We start from the raw sequence: 19,591 nt of genomic DNA on the forward strand, positions 1-19,591 counted from the left end.
ACACAAAATAAGTTTGAATTTGAGGGAGAGAAAAAAACAAACCTCTGAACAAGTTTCTTTTTTAAAGTCCTATGAACTGTGAATGACTCTTCCAATCGATCAACTGGAACTGGCCATCATTTTCCAACTTGCTATTAATTACCATGATAACACACAGGTGTGCTGGGAGAATGCTATCTGAAAAACACAGATCAAACTTCCTTCCAATTAAAGAAATTTAATTGAAACTTCTTGAATGTAAACACGTGTATTTAGCTCAGCTCTTTCCCCAAACCTCTCTAAATTTATGATAAAGGAATTTTTCTTAACGGCATAAACCAAAAAGAGGAGAAAATAGCAACCAGTTTTCAAAAGTTAGACCACTGATGAACAATCAGATCAGATCAGTTGCTCAGTCATGTCCAACTCTTTTCGACCCCATGAATTGCAGCAAGCCAGGCCTCCCTGTCCATCACCAACTCCCAGAGTTCACTCAGACTCACGTCCATCAAGTCAGTGATGCCATCCAGCCATCTCATCCTCTGTCATCCCCTTCTCCTCTTGCCCCCAATCCCTCCCAGCATCAGAGTCTTTTCCAATGAGTCAACTCTTCGCATGAGGTGGCCAAAATATTGGAGTCTCAGCTTTAGCATCATTCCTTCCAAAGAAATCCCAGGGCTGATCTCCTTCAGAATGGACTGGTTGGATCTCTTTGCAGTCCAAGGGTCTTCTCCAACACCACAGTTCAAAAGCATCAATTCTTTGGCGCTCAGCCTTCTTCACAGTCCAACTCGCACATCCATACATGACCACAGGAAAAACCATAGCCTTGACTAGACGAACCTTTGTTGGCAAAGTAATGTCTCTGCTTTTGAATATGCTATCTAGGTTGGTCATAACTTTCCTTCCAAGGAGTACGCGTCTTTTAATTTCATGGCTGCCGTCACCATCTACAGTGATTTTGGAGCCCCGAAAAATAAAGTCTGACACTGTTTCCACTGTTTCCCCATCTATTTCCCATGAAGTAATGGGACCGGATGCCATGATCTTAGTTTTCTGAATGTTGAGCTTTAAGCCAACTTTTTCACTCTCCACTTTCACTTTCATCAAGAGGCTTTTTAGTTCCTCTTCACTTTCTGCCATAAGGGTGGTGTCATCTGCATATCTGAGGTTATTGATATTTCTCCCGGCAATCTTGATTCCAGCTTGTGTTTCTTCCAGTCCAGCATTTCTCATGATGTACTCTGCATATAAGTTAAATAAACAGGGTGACAATATACAGCCTTGATGTACTCCTTTTCCTATTTGGAATCAGTCTGTTGCTCCATGTCCAGTTATAACTGTTGCTTCCTGACCTGCATACAAATTTCTCAAGAGGCATATCAGGTGCTCTGGTATTCCCATCTCTTTCAGAATTTTCTACAGTTTATTATGATCCCCACAGTCAAAGGCTTTGGCATAGTCAATAAAGCAGAAATAGATGTTTTTCTGGAACTCTCTTGCTTTTTCCATGATCCAGCAGATGTTGGCAATTTGATCTCTGGTTCCTCTGCCTTTTCTAAAACCAGCTTGAACATCAGGAAGCTCACGGTTCACATATTGCTGAAGCCTGGCTTGGAGGATTTTGAGCATTACTTTACTAGCGTGTGAGATGACTGCAATTGTGCGGTAGTTTGAGCATTCTTTGGCATTGCCTTTCTTTGGGATTGGAATGAAAACGGACCTTTTCCAGTCCTGTGGCCACTGCTGAGTTTTCCAAATTTGCTGGCATATTGAGTGCAGCACTTTCACAGCATCATCTTTCAGGATTTGGAATAGCTCAACTGGAATTCTATCACCTCCACTAGCTTTGTTCATAGTGATGCTTTCTAAGGCCCACTTGACCTCACATTCCAGGATGTCTGGATCTAGGTGAGTGATCACACCATCGTGATTATCTGGGTCGTGAAGATCTTTTTTGTACAGTTCTTCTGTGTATTTTTGCCAGATCTCTTCTTAATATCTTCTGCTTCTGTTAGGTCCATACCATTTCTGTCCTTTATCGAGCCCATCTTTGCATGAAATTTTCCTTTGGTATCTCTGATTTTCTTGAAGAGAACTCTAGTCTTTCCCATTCTGTTGTTTTCCTCTATTTCTTTGCATTGATCACTGAGGAAGGCTTTCTTATCTCTTCTTGCTATTCTTTGGAACTCTGCATTCAAATGTTTATATCTTTCCTTTTCGCCTTTGCTTTTCGCTTCTCTTCTTTTCACAGCTATTTGTAAGGCCTCCCGAGACAGCCATTTTGCTTTTTTGTATTTCTTTTCCATGGGGATAGTCTTGATCCCTGTCTCCTGTACAATGTCACAAACCTCATTCCATAGTTCATCACGCACTCTGTCTATCAGATCTAGGCCCTTAAATCTATTTCTCACTTCCACTATATAATCATAAGGGATTTGATTTAGGTCATACCTGAATGAACAATTGTAAGTGGCAAAAATGAGGGAGAGAAATCCTAAACCTGTATTGGAGAAAGCTAAGAAGCAACCTCCCAAAAGGTTCCAGGAACTCAGCGACACTGTGAACTTCAGATGCAACAGTGGAAGTGATAAGGAAAAGCTGGTTGAAAGGCTATTTGAGAACCTGTTATAGCTTCTCATCTTTCTCCACTTCTTCCAAAGTAGCATGTTTATTCCCTGGAGAAGGTCAAAACAGCAGGCTCGGGACTGGGCTGCCAGGCAGAGCTGAAGATGGGGTTCTCCATCAGTGAGCTTTTGCTGTGGAGTAGCTACCCCAAGAGTAAGAGGCTTAAAAGAGCAAATAGTTATTAATTCTCATGATTCCATGGACAGACTGAAACGTCTCTAGTATGACCTCACTCACTTGCCTCTTACCCTCCAGGGGAGTTAGCTGAGGCCTGTTCACAAGGCAACAAGAAAGGTTTCAGGAGCAAAAAGGCCAAGCCCCCAAAGCAAAAGCACTTTTCAACCCACTGATGACACATTCCATTGGCAAAACAAGTAATATGATCAAGTCCAGAGTCAAAGACACACTGCAAAACGTAGCAGGTACTTATTTTCCATCTAGCACAAGAACAACACTAAAAATGGGAGAAATTAGAAGCAGGTTTATGTCTTGAATAATGACAGATGTCTTCTCATCCTCCTCTCCTATTTGGTTCCCAGGACATGGCAGCTATGCATACCCCTCCTAAAAGGGCACTGGGCAGTCTACACTAGGAAACCTGACCAGTCAAAGGAAAGAAAAATGATCTGACTCCAGAAGTTCCCCCCAAGATAAGGGCTTGGCACACTAGCCGAGAGCAAGGGCTAGCCTCACCCTGAGAGCTGCTTTCCAATCAGCTTCTTAGTCTCCTAGTGTTCAAAACAAGCAGAGAGCTGAAGAACACCAGAAGTAAGAAGTACCAGAATTAAAAAAAGAAAAGACCAAGCACTCTAACAATATCTGTCTGTGTTGGTTGTGACTTGACTATATCAGTCAAAACTCAGAATTACATGCTAAAAAGGGTAATTTTTTTTTTTTGACCGCACCACATGGCATGCGAGATCTGAGTTCCCCAACCAGGGATCAAACTCGTGCTTCCTGAAGTATAAGTGTGGGTTCTTAACCTTAACCACTGGACAATCAGGGAAGTAGCAAAAAAGAGTATATTGTACTGTCTGTAAATTATACTTCCAACTAACTGTAAACAACAACAACAACAAAATTCTGAGGAAAGATAAGAGGGAGAAGGGACTTTAGAACAAAAACAAAAGCATTAATATCCTCAGGGAGCTTAGAGAAGAAATTGGAAAAATTGAACCCATAAAACAAACAAACAAAAACTACTCAGAGAACAACAAAAAGAGTTCTTACATGAAATTAAACATATGAAACCAAAGAAAGCTCGATAGAAAGGTTAGAAAAAGATAAAGCCGAAAAGACAAAAGGACAAAACAGGCCATGAGCACCAAGGACTTAACAAGGGTCCCAAAAGAAAGATTAGAAAAAACAGAAAAGAAAATCAAAGGAATAATAGGGAAAAAGAAAAATCCCCCAAATTGAAGATGGTCAATTTGTAGAATGACATGTCCCAGCAAGCGCCCAGCACAGTGGACAAAAATAAACCCGCACCAAAGTGAAATTTCAAAACAGTGGAGATAAAGATAATATAAGGGTGTAAGAGTTCAGAGAGAATGAAAAATAGACTTCATACAAAGGATCAAGAATCAATGGCACCAAGCTCCTCAATAGCAAATTGAAAGCCAGCAGACAGAACCAAGAACTAAGAAATGATTTAGCATAGATTTCTATACCCAAATACCTGAGCCCCAGAGAGGCTAGAATAAAGACATTTTCAGACATCCAAAGTGCCAACAAGTCTGCACCCCGTGCACTTGGGTAGCATCTGAAGCAGCAGTCCCCAACACTTTTGGCACCAGGATGGGTTTCACGGAAGATGATTTTTCCACAGGGGTGGGGAGGCGGTTTGGGGATTGTTCAAGCACATTACATTTACTGTGCATTTTGATCACAATGTGATAAAATGATTAAATAATTATACAACTCACCGTAATACCGCCACTGATCTGACAGGAGGCAGAGTTCAGGTGTAATGAAAGCAATGGGGAGCGTCTATAGAGATGAAGCTTCCCCAGTTTCTAACTGGCCACAGACAGGAACCAGTCCATGGCCCAGGTGTTGGGGACCCCTGATATGAAAGACATGTTTCACTAAAGTTGAAGGAAACAAACTAAAGGATATGGGGGAGTAGTGAGGAGGAACAAGACCAAGGGACTGGATGATCCAAAATGAGACAGAACAGGTAAGTTCCTGAGCAGGAAGGGAGACACCTCCAAAGCCACAGCAAGGTACAGCTGCTAGCAACCAGAGACCCAGGCAAAAAGACGAAAGTCAAACAGTAGAATATCCACTGGCCAGACAGGTAAGACTTTCCATGTAGCTAAGAGTTTGAGGCTGAATTAGTAAGGAGTATGTAGATGACCTGGCAAATGAAAAAAAAAAAAAGAAAACCAAAGGCAATTTACTTAACTTTCGGAAAAACAAAACAATGGGCAGGTAAGGAAGCGTAACCATAGCACACTGTATAGCTCAGCTGTAGTTTGGACATCACCTTTCTGTAAGCGCTCAGTAAGCCTCACCAGAATATGACTGTCCTGAAGACTGGGAGAAGGGTGTGTGAACTGTGGGAACAAGGAGGGAAGAGATAAGCAAATGCTCATCTTCCTTTCACCCATTCAGTGTAGAATTATTACCTAAAGTTGAAAAAAAAAAATGTAAATAGCAAGAAAAGTATGTAGTTTCCAGATTCTGGAGCAAACATCCAATGAACTAAAATAGTTTTAAAAGTTTGTCCACCTATGGGACTTCCCTGGCAGTCCAGTGGCTAAGACTACGAGCTCCCAATGCAGGGAGTGTGGATTCGATCCATGGTCATAGAACTAGATCCTGCATGCCACAAAGATCCTGCATGCCGTAATGAAGATCAAGGATCCTGAATGCCCCAACTAAAACCCAGAACAGCCAAATAAATAACTATTAAGAAAAAAAAAGTTTGTCTGCCTAAAGAGCCAGAAACAGTGGTGGTTGCGGGGGGCAGTGGGGCAGGGGGGTGGGTGCTGACGGGAAGAGAATTAAGGGAGTGTTGTGCTTTTTAATAAAAAAGAAACCTGGAATTATTTGACTCTTCAATCTACATGTATGTGTAACTGTGGGCTTCCCCGGTAGATTAGATGGTACAGAAACTGCCTGCAATGCAGGAGACCCAGGTTCGATCCCTGGGTTGGGAAGATCCCCTAGAGAAGGAAATGGCAACCCACTCCAGTATTCTTGCCTGGAGAATCCCATGGACAGAGGAGCCTGGCAGGCTACAGTCCATGGGGTCACAAAGAGTTGGACACGACTGAGCAACTAATGCCATATACAACTTTAAAAATGAACACCAATATCAAATAACTTATTAAATAAGAAAAATGCTAGATGATCAATTATTTTGGGAAAATGACACACTTAGGATTTTTCAAAAGACCAAGGCAACCCATCACAACCCTTCTGATTTAGAGTATCTCCCCAGGACAGCCAGATTTCAAAAGCAAGAAAGGCCAGGTAAAACCACTTCCTTCCCAACCCAACAGAAGAATTATGGTACTGTCTTCAGTCCCGTGGGTACCCACCCAGCTGGTCAGAGTCTCCAAGAGATATAACTTCAAGGAAGCTCTGGCAGGACACACTATCCTAACTTCCTATCATGTCTCCTCCTCCATTCCCCACTGACAGGCACGGGCACACACCTGACTTAGAAGGAAACTTTCCTTGTTTAGTCACTCAGTCATGTCCAACTCTGCAACTCTGTGGACTGTAACCCACCAGGCTCCTTTGTCCATGGGACTCTCCAGGCAAGAATACCAGAGCTGGTAGCCATTCCCTTCTCCAGGGGATCTTCCTGACCCACGGATCAAACTGAGTCTCCCCCACTGGCAAATGGATTCTTTACCACTAAGCCACAAGGGAAGCCCAAAAGGATACCGTCCTCTCCCTTCAGCTCTGTCCCTTCACCAGAGCTACCTGCAGTGCTGAGCCTCCAGGACTGAGGGTTTCTTTAACCAAATCCACAATGTCAGAGGAGCACCAATCACCAGCAATGCCAGCATTTAACCCCAGCTCACAGTACCTCCTCAATGAATTCAATGAGAGATGATAGGCACAACCTCCCCACAACGGCCCCCTCCCTTCCTGAAGTCTACTCTTCCCGTATCTTTCCCTACATTTAATTGGCTCTGTTGCTTTCCTTCACCAGCCCCTACTATTTTATGGTCAAACAGCATTAGACATGGACTCAAAATACTATCCCTGTATTACTAACACATCAGTTAATGCCCTGCAGCCTGTTTTTTCATCTATAAATGGAAAAATACTTCTTGAGGATACAGACCATGTGCTTATCTCTACATACTCTACAATATACTAAAGATATGCTAAAATATTCAGAGTAAATAAAGGAACACCTCTAAAACCATGCTTCTGAGGAGCAATCTCCCATCAATTGACTAGCCTCCTGCTCCTGGCTCTCTCACCCAGAACCACCCTGGTGCACAACCCAGAACCACACCCCCTCGTCCTCAGCAACCTGAAGATTCAGTACCAACTGCCAAGATGGAGAAGGGAAAGCAGGACATACCTGGAAGGAGGTGGGAATACAGACGAGCTTCAGATTCTCTTGTTTCACTCTTTCAGCTGTGAAGACAAAAGCCATGCTGGTGGTTTTTCACTCTCCTCACATTATCTTCCTTGTCATACACACACTTGCTCAAAGCCAACAGAAAAGGTCTAATCCCCACCACTGACAGGTCCCTTTCATTCCATGTCCCCACCCTTGGTGAAAAGTTGGTATACAGACTTCACATGTCACCAGACAAGGACAAAAATGCCTAAAGAGGTTAAGTACTAATCACGGAAAGAGAAACATCAGTGTTTGCTAGTATGTGTTTGGGATTATTCAAAAAACTTTGTACATATGAAGTCTTTTAATCCAGGAACCCAAAGGTAACTTACAATTATTACTCCCACTTTACAGATGAGGAAACAGGTGCAGAGAGACAAAAATAACTGGTAAGCAACTAGCAAACAACAGAACTAAGATCTGATCCCAGGCAGTCTAGTGCCACAGTCTTAACTACTTCCCTATATTGCCTTTTACAGACAAAAGCTAGAACTTGACTTCTGCATTTAATAAAAAATATAATCATTTATAGACCCCAGAGGACAGTTAAAAGAGGGTTTATTTATTCACTTAAAATTTGCACCTTTCCAAAAAGTTTGATTTAAACAAAAAGAAAAGTCTTAGGAATTCCCTGGTGGTCCAGTGGTTAAGACTTGGCACTTTCACTGATGGGGCCCAGGGTTCAGTCCCTAGTTGAGGAACTAAGATCCTACAAGCCATGTGGTATGGCCAAAAACCAAAAACCCTCAAGGGATGCAGACAAAGAATGCCTCCTCTCATTTCAGCAAACAAAGGATGTCATCAAGTCATGAGCCACTGCACCCACCCTAGGCAGTACACTCTGAGAGGATTCAAGATGGAGAAAAACAGGACACTGGCCCCAGATTAAGCTGCACATCAGAGTAATTTCATTAAGCCCAGACTCCTGCATCTTCCCATACTCAGAAAAGCACTAAATTTATTAACTTGTGATCTGGTTTTTCCTTAATTAGCAGTAATCTTTTGATGTTCGACTACTAGAGTTTTGTGTGGTTATTTTTTTTGCAAAAACTCCTACATGTCCTGGCTTCTCAACAGTCCCTCAGAGCTAACTGAAAAGCTGTATCCGAGACTTAAGTCTTTAGTAATGCCCCAAATAAAACATAATTCTTGGGGAATTCCCTGGCAGTCCATCCAGAGGTTAGTACTCTGCAATATCATTGCAGGGAAAACAGTTCAGTCCTCTTCAGGGAACTAAGATCCTGCAAGTCATGTGATGCGACCAAAAAAAAATCATAATGCTCAATTTTTAGGTTGAGCTTTTTTTTTTTTTTCCAGTCAACAGGGGAAAACTGTCTTATTAAAAATATCAAATCTCTTCAGTCATTGAATGTGCAACTAGGGAGGTTTAGATGGCACTATGACAAAATCTACAGTAATCCCTGTGCCCTAAAAGCCCTCCACACGCCCACAGTGCTGAGGCACAAGGGTGTACCACACTGAGGCCCTGTTAGGCTAATGAGAAGGCTTCCAGAAGCCAGCATGCCTGCACCACAATCATTCCTTCAAGACAGAGCGTTCCTGGGCTTTGTCCCCTGAGTGCAGCCCCTTGGCACTGGGCAGAGGAGAGCAGCATTCAAGAAAGCCTCTCCTCTGGGCTCTGTTCTCACAAACAAGAGCAGGGCCGTCAAACCTGTTGAGCAGCCACCGGGTTGACAGTTCCTGAGCCTTTCCTGAGCCCAGAGACACCCAAATCTAAATGAAGTCAGCACCTGTGGAGCCAGCCACCAACTGCAAGGTCACACCCTTGCCATGGTCACAAATAGGACAAGCCTGGGCTGGCCTCAATTTGTGTGCCTGAGGGACCTCCAGCTTGAAAGGGCTTGCCTGCCTCAGGATCCATGAGGCCACATGCACGCACGCACACACACACACACCCCACCACACCAATAATGATGATTAAGGTTCCATGGAGAACACACACACAGAGACACAGAAACACAGAGACACACACCTCACCTTAAGTCAGCTCCTCAGCTCCTCGCCTGCAGCTCAGCAGAGCAAAGAAAGCCAGGGTAACCCCTAGAGTTGGGTGATGGGGCCCAAGAATAGCACTTAGAGGAGGACAGAAATACTCACCTGACTGCAGGCTCCACACGGCTGGCACCAAGTTGGGCAGATGCCCAGCCAGTGCCCGCTTCCTACTTCTCCTCTATATCCCCTCCCTCACTGTCCTGCACAAAACATCGAGTTGGCCCCAAGACCATACCTATTCGCTGCACAGCGTGGACAATTGTAGAACCACTCCCGATTCCCAGCACTTGGTTATTCTGCAAAGATAAAAAAAGAAGAGGGAAACTTTATTAATACTGTATTTTACTCCCTCACTAGCACCCTTTCTAGGGCTATAAAATTATAAGAACAGCAATTCACTGACATGGGCACAAAGCAGGTACTGTGCCCACAGAAATATAACCACTGAACCTCAAAGCTGGACTTTGTTCTGGTGCCCAGTGGCAACTTATCAGCAGAGCCCTCCTCCTTCCATCTTTGACAATGCTACTACCATTTCTTCCTCTTCAAAGATAAACTGAGGCAGATTAAAACTTTTAAATTTTATTTCAGCAAAAATCAACTCGAATTGGGCAGGATTCAACCTAGCAAACAGAAAGGATCTCTAAGAAGCTGTATAAAATTAAAGACTTTTATAGCAGGAAGGGAGCAGGAAAAATAAAGAAGCTACTTTGGGCTAAAAGGGAGTTGGTTACTGTAAGGTGAATTCCTGTAGGGGATGGCAGGGGTCTCCCAGGCAGATGGCCTCACTAGTGCTGATCAGGTGATCCTTGATTGGCTGGGCTAAGATTCCATTTCTGGGGGAGCCAAAAGCATAATTAAGTATCAGTTTGGTGACAAGGGGCTTGGCATAAGCAACTCCCTTTGGGGCCTGTTGTCTTACTTTTAACACTCCTCATATTCTACCACACAGATATGGCCTGCAGATGAACACTGGAGGATTTTTGGCCAACTCCAAAGAGAGGAATCAGAAAGACCCTAGGGAAAAATAGCCTAGTTGTACATTAACAGCAGAAAACAGAGGTTTCTGACTTCAGTGACTTTTCATCTATCTTCCCACATTGTAGATGTCAAGTTTCAACATCCACAAGGCAGGGGGCTGACCACAGTCTCCTTCAAGTTGGTGGCATCACAGCAAACCTCAGAGACACATCAAGTCTACCATCCAGAGCTTCAACCAAAGCCAAGAGAAGAGAGGAGAGTCTGAAGCAACCCTGAATATCAAACCACATCAAAGGATCCTCATTTTGCACAAGTCTGCTTCAGAGAATATGGGGAGAGGGGGAAAGCTGAGCTGGGAACATGAGAAACAGTCTTCATCTGGTGGCCATATAGGAAAGCATTCCAGGAGTACAAAGGAGGAGAACCAGGCATCACACTACTGAGCCTGCCATTGTAAGAAAGGTGGAAGGGACCTGAGAGCAAAGCAGGGGGCCCAGCCGAGGTCAGTTAGACCACAGACAGCAAAATAAGGCCAGGGTACTAACAGGAACTAATGTGGAGCTTAGTTCCTAAGCAACTTCCTCCGAGTAATCTCTTCCCTGTTTAGGGCAGAACAGCTACAGGCCAAAGCAGCAGCTATCAGCTACTGCTGCTGATGCTAAGTTACCTCAGTCGTGTCCGACTCTGTGTGACCCCATGGGATTCCAGATGTCCCTGGGATTCTCCAGGCAAGAACACCAGAGTGGGTTGCCATTTCCTTCTCCAGTGCATGAAAGTGAAAAGTGAAAGTGAAGTCGCTCAGTCGTGTCTGACTCTTAGCGGCCCCATGGACTGCAGCCTACCAGGCTCCACCATCCATGCGATTTTTAAGCACCTACAAAGATTTACAAATGTTGATAAAGATTGAATCTCACAACAATCCCTTGTGACCTCAAAGCCCTTCAGAGGTAATTCAACACCCCAAGGGAAAATAGATGGGGAAAGAGTGGCAACAGTGGCAGACTTTATTTTTGGGGACTCCAAAATCACTGCAGATGGTGACCTCAGCCATGAAATTAAAAGACACTTGCTCCCTGGAAGAAAAGCTATGACCAACCTAGACAGAATATTAAAAAACAGAGACATTACTTTGCCAACAAAGGTCTGTCTAGTCAAGGCTATGGCTTTTCCAGTAGTCATGTATGGATGTGAGAGTTGGACTATAAACAAAGCTGAGCACCAAAGAATTGATGCTTTTGAACAGTGGTGTTGGAGAAGACTCTTGAGAGTCCCTTGGACTGCAAGGAGATCCAACCAGTCCATCCTAAAGGAAATCAGTCCTGAATATTCATTGGAAGGACTGATGTTGAAGCTGAAACTCCAATACTTTGACCACCTGATGCAAAGAACTAACTTATTTGAAAAGACCCTGATGCTGGGAAAGATTGAAGGTGGGAGGAGAAGGGGACGGGACGACAGAGGATGAGGCTGTTGGATGGCATCACTGACTCAGTGGACATGAGTTTGAGGGACCAGGAGTTGGTGATGGACAGGGAGGCCTGGCATGCTGCAGTCCACGGAATCTGACTGACATGCAAAGACTGTCGCTTGGACATGACTGAGCGACTGGACTGAAACGAACTGACTGAAGCAAAAATTTAAGACTTAGAAATGAGCAAGAGACTATTAGACTCTTACATCGAAATGCTGGAATCTGCAGGCATTATCTGATCCTACACGGGAGTGCACCCATGCAAATTCTTGCCCATTGAAATGCAAATTATTTTGTGAAATCCAACTAATTATCCTATAGCTCTTGTTCAGTCGATGATAAGTCGATGATCAGTCCGACTCTACATGACCTCATGAACTACAGCATGTCAGGCTTCCCCATTTCCCAGAGTTTGCTCAAACTCACGTCCATTGAGTCAGTGATGCCATCCAACCAACTCATCCTCTGTTGCCCCCTTCTCCTGCCCTCAATCTTTTCTAGCATCAGGGTCTTTTCCAGTGAGTCAGCTCTTTGAATCAGGTGGCCAAAGGACTGGAGCTTCAGCATCAGTCCTTCCAAAGACTATTCAGGGTTGATTTCCTTTAGGATTGACTGGTTTGATCTCCTGCTATCTAAGGGACTCTCAAGAGACTTCTCCAGATTTATAAGAGTTCCTGTAAATTTATTTAAACATTCCCTGACTGTATATAATTTTGTGGTTCTTTGGCTCTTCCTGTGAACAGTTTGGGTTTCCCAGGTGGTGCTAGTGACAAAGAACCCACTTGCCAATGCAGGAGACATAAAAGACATGGGTTCGATCCCTGGATCAGAAAGATCCTCTGGAGACAGCCATAGCAACCCATTCCGGTATTCTTGCCTGGAGAATCCCATAGACAGAAGAGCCTGGTGGGCTCAGTCCAAAGGGTCACACAGTGTCAGACATGACTGAAGCGACTTAGCACGTGAACAGGTTATATCATCTTCTCCAGTTCCCTCAATTCAAGGAGTCAAATTGGAAAAAAAAAAAAAAAAAGGCAAAAAAACCTTCTGATAATGCTATTTTATATCTGTATTAATTATCATGATTTAACCTTAAAAAAAAAAGTCATTTTTTAGCAATATTAATTACTCCCCTACACAGCCTCACCTTGAAAAAGCAACTACAGAAAGTTCAATTTGCTGAAACATTTCAATTAAAATTTCTTAAGAGTTCCAGCAACTGATTAACAATGAACTCATTTGGCAAGGGGCAGGGGGGACCTTTGTAGGAGGAAGAAAGGTCCTGGAGGCCCCTCGGGACAAACTCCCCATGGGACAAATGCCACAGGAACCTCCAGGGCGAGCCCGTGGACCCCACTGCTGATACAGTCCTTCTCAAAGTGAGAGGACAACTCTAGCAAGAAAAGACTGGAAAGAATGAGAGGTGGACAGAGTTACAAAAAAAAGAACAAATCAAACGCTAATGTCCCTGCTTCTAACTGGGCCTCTCCTACCTACACAGGGCTCTGCCCATCAACCGTGTTCCTGATCTGATGGAAGTCACTTTTACCGGCTCAAAGGTTACCAAATAACATCAAGAAGCCTTAAAATGGAGCTCGTGTTAGGTCAGGAATCCACCCATGGTGGTGCCCTCACAAAGGTAATGCATCCACCAGCTGCTTAGCTACCTGGGCAAACCTCAAGAGCAAGGTCTTCAAGACCAGTAAATGCTACACTACCACACAAAATAGATGAACATCAGAAAAATGTAAAAATCTTCAAGTAACGAGGGTGCTTCCTTAACTACGGTGCTTCCCTGATGGTACAGTGGCTAAAGAATCTGCCTGCAAATGCAGGAGACACAGGACACGCTGGTTCAATCCCTGGCTTGGGAAGATCCCCTGGAGGAGGAAATGGTAACCCACTCCAGTATTCTTGCCTGAAAAATCCCAAGGACAGAGGAGCCTGGTGGGCTACAGTTCATGGAGTCACAAAGAGTCGGACATGACTGAGTGACTAGGCATTCACGCACACTCCCAGCAAACTAAGCAAACAAGGAAATGCCTTGACTAGGCAGGCTCCGCATGACCATCACACCCGACATGAAGCTGACAGCTCCAGCTACACAGTAATTCAACTGCCAGGTTCCTCATTTCCCCACTCTCCTGTCATCCAGCAGGCAGGGAGCACACAGATGAACTTGGGTGAGTCACATAAGCTCTGTGCAAGGCTCCTCCCTTGGCTTTTTTTTGGTAGAGGCCAAGAATCGCGCAGACCTGCCAGGCCCAAAGCTCTTCAGCCCTGTGGTCTTGCTGCCCTGGAATCCAATGATTGGCCAGGAATCAGTGTAACAGCCAAAGCTATACAGAGGTGGCCCAACAGTAGCCAGGTAGGCTCCACCGGAGGAGCAGGCCCCTCCTAATGGCAACACTAAACCACAGGTCATATGTGCAACATCACAACTTAGCTCACCATGTCCAGTGGGGTAACCTCTTCTGTTGACCTACTGGAACTATTGTCCACCAACTTCTTCAAGCTCAGTCAGCCAAAAAGCAAAGGCCAGGCTCCAAAGAGAGCAAAGGAGGTTATAGACCTTTAGGAGAACATGGCCCTGTGCAGTGACCCATGCTGCACCAGCAGACCTGAGTCAAGGGTGGCTACCTAAGCCCTTCAGTAGAGAACTCTCCAAAATTTCCATTCACCCAGGAATGGAAATAGTCACCACACTGGAGCACCAAGGGCTTCGGGAAGCGAAACCCTAACACCCCAGTGATTCAGCCTGCAACCTCCACATGTGTGTCCACACTCCACACAGCTCATCAGACATTTAGCAGGCAGGTCCCACTGCGACCAATGCCGAATGAAAATCAAGTTTACTACCTTCCAAAAGTATACCCTTCATGGGATTGGGATACACACATAACTAGACCATGAAACATAAAGCACCTAAGAGGTATGGAGGACTTCAGAATTTAAAGGAAGAATTCCTCCCCCTACAAGGCTAGGGAAAAACTGAAAGGAAGAATGGCCTTTGAACCAAACTCTGAAGGACAGGGTTTTAACAGGCAAGAGCAGCAGACAAGAAAGAGCATTCTAGGTAGAGGGTAGTGACATGAAAACACAGCCACACCAGCAGTCTGTCCCTTCCAATGTTCTGGTCCCTGGGAGAGGAGAGCAGAGAAGGAAACAAGACTGTGGGCTTAAGGACCAGAATCAGAGCCTCTTATCCTTGTATCCCCTCCACCTGGCTCACTACTGGCTTGTAACAGATGTCATACAGAGGTTAGGATGAGGCTAAGAGCAGAAGGGAGCTTCAGGAGGTGACAATGTATCACTTGGCTGGTCAGAAGAGACAAGACAAGGGCAACTGTGATCTTCTGGCCACAGGGAAAACCTGAACAGGGAAAGCTGGTCCACAGGAAGGGTCCGTTCTAAGACCATTCCAAAGGTGGAACCAATAGAACCTGACACTGAAGCTACCTTGATAAACTTACACAAACTAAGTATAAAACTGAGCAGGCCCTTGTGCTCTGTTTGTTGTTTGTAGGAAATAGACTTCATATAGCCTCCTTGACCTTCCCTGAGTTCCAAAGGACAGATACAAGCAGTCACTATTCAGGTAAGGTAAGGAATGCAGAAGCAAGGGAGGAGCAGTCAAGAAACAAAGCTCTGTGAGGCAAGGTCCTGGTTCCTCCTCAAGGAATATACAGGACAACACATCTCTGAGTTCTTTCACAGGAACTAAGGCCCCACCCAAGTAGAAAACCGCTAACCACCACACAGTTACCTCACCATCAGCCCATCAGAAGAAGGTCTACACACTGTAGAAGATAAGACTCTGACCTCCCTAAATGATTAACTGCAATTAACGTCCCCTTTCACCTTAGGAGTAGGTTCTAGAAGTCTGCCTTCTCTCCAGGTTGCCAGCCTCCAGAACAAAGCAATCTTTTCTTTCCCGAGTTTTGAAAGCAAACTTGTCTTTCAAGGGGTGGGCAGTAAAATCTGAGTTGGCTAACAAGGAAACAATTTCAAGTCACAAAGTGCTAAAGGAAAATTTGGCCTTAGATGGAAAAAATGGATAACCCTGGAGAGGACTGCTAAACCTTGACAATCAGGTACAGGACTATGATCAATAAACTTGTCTTGAAATTAAGTGATCTTGTTTGCAAAATACCCAGGATCAGCATCTTCTCCTCCCTTTAGCCACATCTCTGGCCGCCACACCAACTACCTGACACATAGCAGGCACTCAACAAGTTCCCGGCACAGGAATGAAATGAATGAATCAGGGGTACAAAGTACAAAATACAGGACTTCTTGGTGGCTCAGTAATAAAGAATCCACCTGCCAATGCAGGGGACATAGGCTCCATACCTGGTCCAGGAAGATCCCAGGAGAGCAACTAAGCCTGTACGTCCCAGCTATTGAGCCTGTGCTCTAACGCCTAGGAACTGCAACTACTGAAAACTGTGTGGCCTAGAGCCCATGCTCCGCAACAAGAGAACCCACTGCAATGAGAAGTCTGCACACTGCAACTGAAGAGCAGCCCCAGCTCACCACCAACTAGAAAAACAGCTGGAGCAGCGACAAAGACCCTGCACAGCCAAAATAAAGAATAAATAATCATTAAAAAAAAAAATTCAAATAGTGTTGACATCTCAGGAAAGAAGTCTGCAAAGGCAAATGGTGTTAACTGAGACTGGGGTGAATGCCAAAAGGTCAATGGAGATCTCCCCAGGATTGTCTGGCAACAGGTGGCTGGGGGCTCTGGCCTGAGGTGGGGGCTTGAAAATTTTTATTTAACCAAATACATAATAATAAAAAAAAATGGTCAGGAAGACATAATAGTAATAGGATAACAGGAAATCTAACATACAGGTCTTTTCTATTTGTATAGATTTCATTTGCCCAATACCATTCACTTTCTCCAGGCATTTGAAATTTCAGCTGATTGTCCCAATGTTGCAGCTGAGACACTGAATCCCAAAAGGAGAGCCAGATGACACATTCCACATTCTCTCTGTGAATTCCCATAGAAATTCCTATTGCTAACCAGACTATTACACCAGAACAGGGCAGCTATGTAACTGGGTGAAGGCCACTGGAACAGGAGTCACTGGGTTTGGTGTCTGGGAGGATACTCGGTCATTCCTCCTACAGAACACTTTGAGCCACAGGTTACCACGCGGGCCCCTCCCACTTGGCCAGGCTGTTAGGAGGATCTAACATCTATCCAGCAAAATAACTTCGTACGCGAAAGCATTACCAAATGTAAAGAATAAAGAACCATTATTAGAGAAAAGAGAATCTGATACCACTTTCCAGAAAGCAGAAAACACTAAAAGCCAAAGAAACCCAGGAAACTCCACCTAAGGGCAGAGATATTCCACTTGGCTCCCGGCTCCCAAAATTCTTACAATTAAGATAATTGATTGTTGACAGCAAATCCAAACGACTCCACCAAGAGGACCACACCCGCCACTTAGCCAACAAGTGGGGTCACGACCTCACTGACATTACATTACGACCTTACATTAACAGGTAAACATCTCCACATCCCGACCTTAAAGAAGATTTCCAGACTTCAAGTGTCCACCCAAGCCCTGCCAAAAGGAGGAGGTTTAAAGTGTTTGGCTCCTCCGCTTTCCTCGGCAAGTACATTCAGGAGCCGGTGCGCGCCCAGCTAAGCACTTCCGTGGAGTTAAATTTCAAAACACTTTTCAAATCAGCTCCCCACCGACTTCCCTGGGCAGTGAAGCGAGGTGACCACTTCTCGGCAGTCCCAGTCTCTTATCTGTTGATAAAGGAAGCCACGCGCTAAGTCCCTCCTAACCCCACTCCGAACATCAGACACACACCACCATGCTCCACTTGGCAAACTGTTATCTGGTCTGACAAACAGTCTTTAGACAGCTCAACTTTAGGGTACTCGGCCCCAACCAATTCCGTATTTCAAAGGCCTTGAAGGAGCAGGTCTCAAGGCAGGTCAAGTGCGTACTCTCTCCCCTCTCACGCAGCCCCCGCTCTGCCAGGAACTTGGCACACCTTGCAGCGCTCAGAACCCACAGCAAGAGCCCGTAAGGCCGAACAGGGGGCCCAAGCCCTGAACTGCTCACCCTCACGTGGTTCTCCACGGCCGCGCGGCCAGCAAGCTTCTTGGCCTCCTCGGCCTTTGACATCGCGGACGGGCCCGGACAGACGGTGTTAGTCTCCCTGACGCCGGTACTTATGCTGCCAGCGCCGAACTGCGAATGTCCCGGCAACTGCACGTGGGAACCCGGAACGCCCCAGCTGTTCCCGCCTCCGCCAGAGGCCGCGCCCCCGGCCCGCCCGGGCAGCGGGGCCAGGACCCGCCCGTAGAGGGTGCTGAAGGGCCCGGGGCGCTGCATCCCGCCACCTCGCTCCAGCCTCCGCCACGGTCCCGCCCCCGGCTCCTCCGGAAGTCTTGAAACCCACGTACGAGGCCCGCTTCCGCTGCGGCGCGGTACTTGCTGGGAAATGTAGTTCTAGGTCTTCAGTGACCGGAAACAGCGCCTCAGCCTGGACTACCAGCCCCACAATGCTCCGCGAGCGGGTGCGCAAATCGAAGACGAACTTTGGTGTGACGGCTCGTACAGCGCAAGCAGCCCCGGATGGATCAAGGCTAGAGTGTTTTCTTTTTGCCCCCGTGTCTGAGATGGGTGTGTTGGATCTAATCCTGTTGGATTTCCTAGACGTAAGAACGTGGCGGCGTACGAGGCCTCAGGGCAGTCGCTCTTAAATGGAAATGTCCTTTTAGGAGTGACTTCTCTAGATGGACTCCACGGGGAAACGCACCTGCGGACAGCGGCTCACACTTTATTCCACCTTTAGACCTTCTTCCACAGGAGGAGGGCTACAAATTTAGAACCCCCAGCCTTAGGTGTTGTTCTGCCCTGCGCAGCATTGGATGGCGCGGTTCCCTCCAAATGGAGCTTGACTCGACGCCTATGTGTGGCCTATAGAAATTATTGACTCAAAAAGGACTGTCGTTGAACTAAACAACTCTCTCTTTTCTTCCCTACCTATAAAATGTCTTGCTGTGCGTGTCAGCTGAAAAAAAGTACAATGTAAGAAAAGTGAGTTTCAGTTTTATTCTGGCAGCTTACTAGGGACTATAGCTGGGGAAATAACATTTCACCTCTGTGGAACTATTCCAAAAAGATAAGGGAGGAGCAGTACATACATGTCTTTTTGGTCTTGAAAATGTAGTCAAGCGTTGTTCAAGTAGCTCAACCACGTCAGGCTCTGCGACCCCATGAACTGCAGCCTGCCAGGATTTCCTATTCTTCACCATCTCCCAGAGTTTGCTCAAACTCATGTCTGTGCAGTCCGTAATGCCATCCAGTCATCTCCTCCTCTGTCCCCCTCCTTCTCCTCCTGCCCTCAATCTTTCCCAGCATCTGGGTCATTTCCAATGAGTTGGCTCTTAACATTCAGGTGTCCAAAGTATTGGAACTTCAGCTTCAGCATCAGTCCTGCCAATGAATATTCAGGGTTGATTTCCTTGGGGACAGACTGGTTTGATCTCCTTGCTGTCCAAGGGACTCTCAAGAGTCTTCTCCAGCACCATAGTTCAAAAGCATCAATTCTTCCACACTCAACCTTCTTTATGGTCCAACTCTCATATGTATATATGACTACTGGAAAAACCATAGCTTTGACTATACAGATCTTTGTCAGCAAAGTGATGTCTCTGCTTTTTAATATGCTGTCTAGGTTTGTCATAGCTTTTCTTCGAAGGAGCAAGCATCTTTTAATATGGCTGCAGTGACCATCTGCAATGATTCTGGAGCCCAAGAAAAGATCTGTCACTGTTTTCATTGTTTCTGCAATGAAGTTATGGGACTGGATGCCATGATCTTAGTTTATTGAATGTTCAGTTTTTGATACAGTCAAGCATGCATCTTGGTAAAATAAGACTGCTA

At 45.4% G+C, this 19,591-nt stretch overlaps 1 protein-coding gene across 1 annotated transcript in view; it reads right to left on the reverse strand.

Moving 5' to 3' along the window:
• The window catches only part of RPIA (ribose 5-phosphate isomerase A), a 35,629-nt gene extending 17,545 nt beyond the window's left edge, over positions 1-18,084 (reverse strand). Inside the window, exons 1-3 of the mRNA XM_006074736.4 lie at positions 17,762-18,084; positions 9,450-9,510; positions 7,160-7,215 (exon numbers count right to left, since the gene is read on the reverse strand). Of these exons, the coding sequence (XP_006074798.1) occupies positions 7,160-7,215; positions 9,450-9,510; positions 17,762-18,034 (390 nt within the window). The 5' untranslated portion in view covers positions 18,035-18,084. The remainder of the gene's footprint in view (positions 1-7,159; positions 7,216-9,449; positions 9,511-17,761) is intronic.
• Positions 18,085-19,591: the final 1,507 nt, after the last annotated feature.

Source organism: Bubalus bubalis, chromosome 12, assembly GCF_019923935.1.
Source record: "Bubalus bubalis isolate 160015118507 breed Murrah chromosome 12, NDDB_SH_1, whole genome shotgun sequence".
Classification (NCBI taxonomy): Eukaryota; Metazoa; Chordata; class Mammalia; order Artiodactyla; family Bovidae; genus Bubalus; species Bubalus bubalis.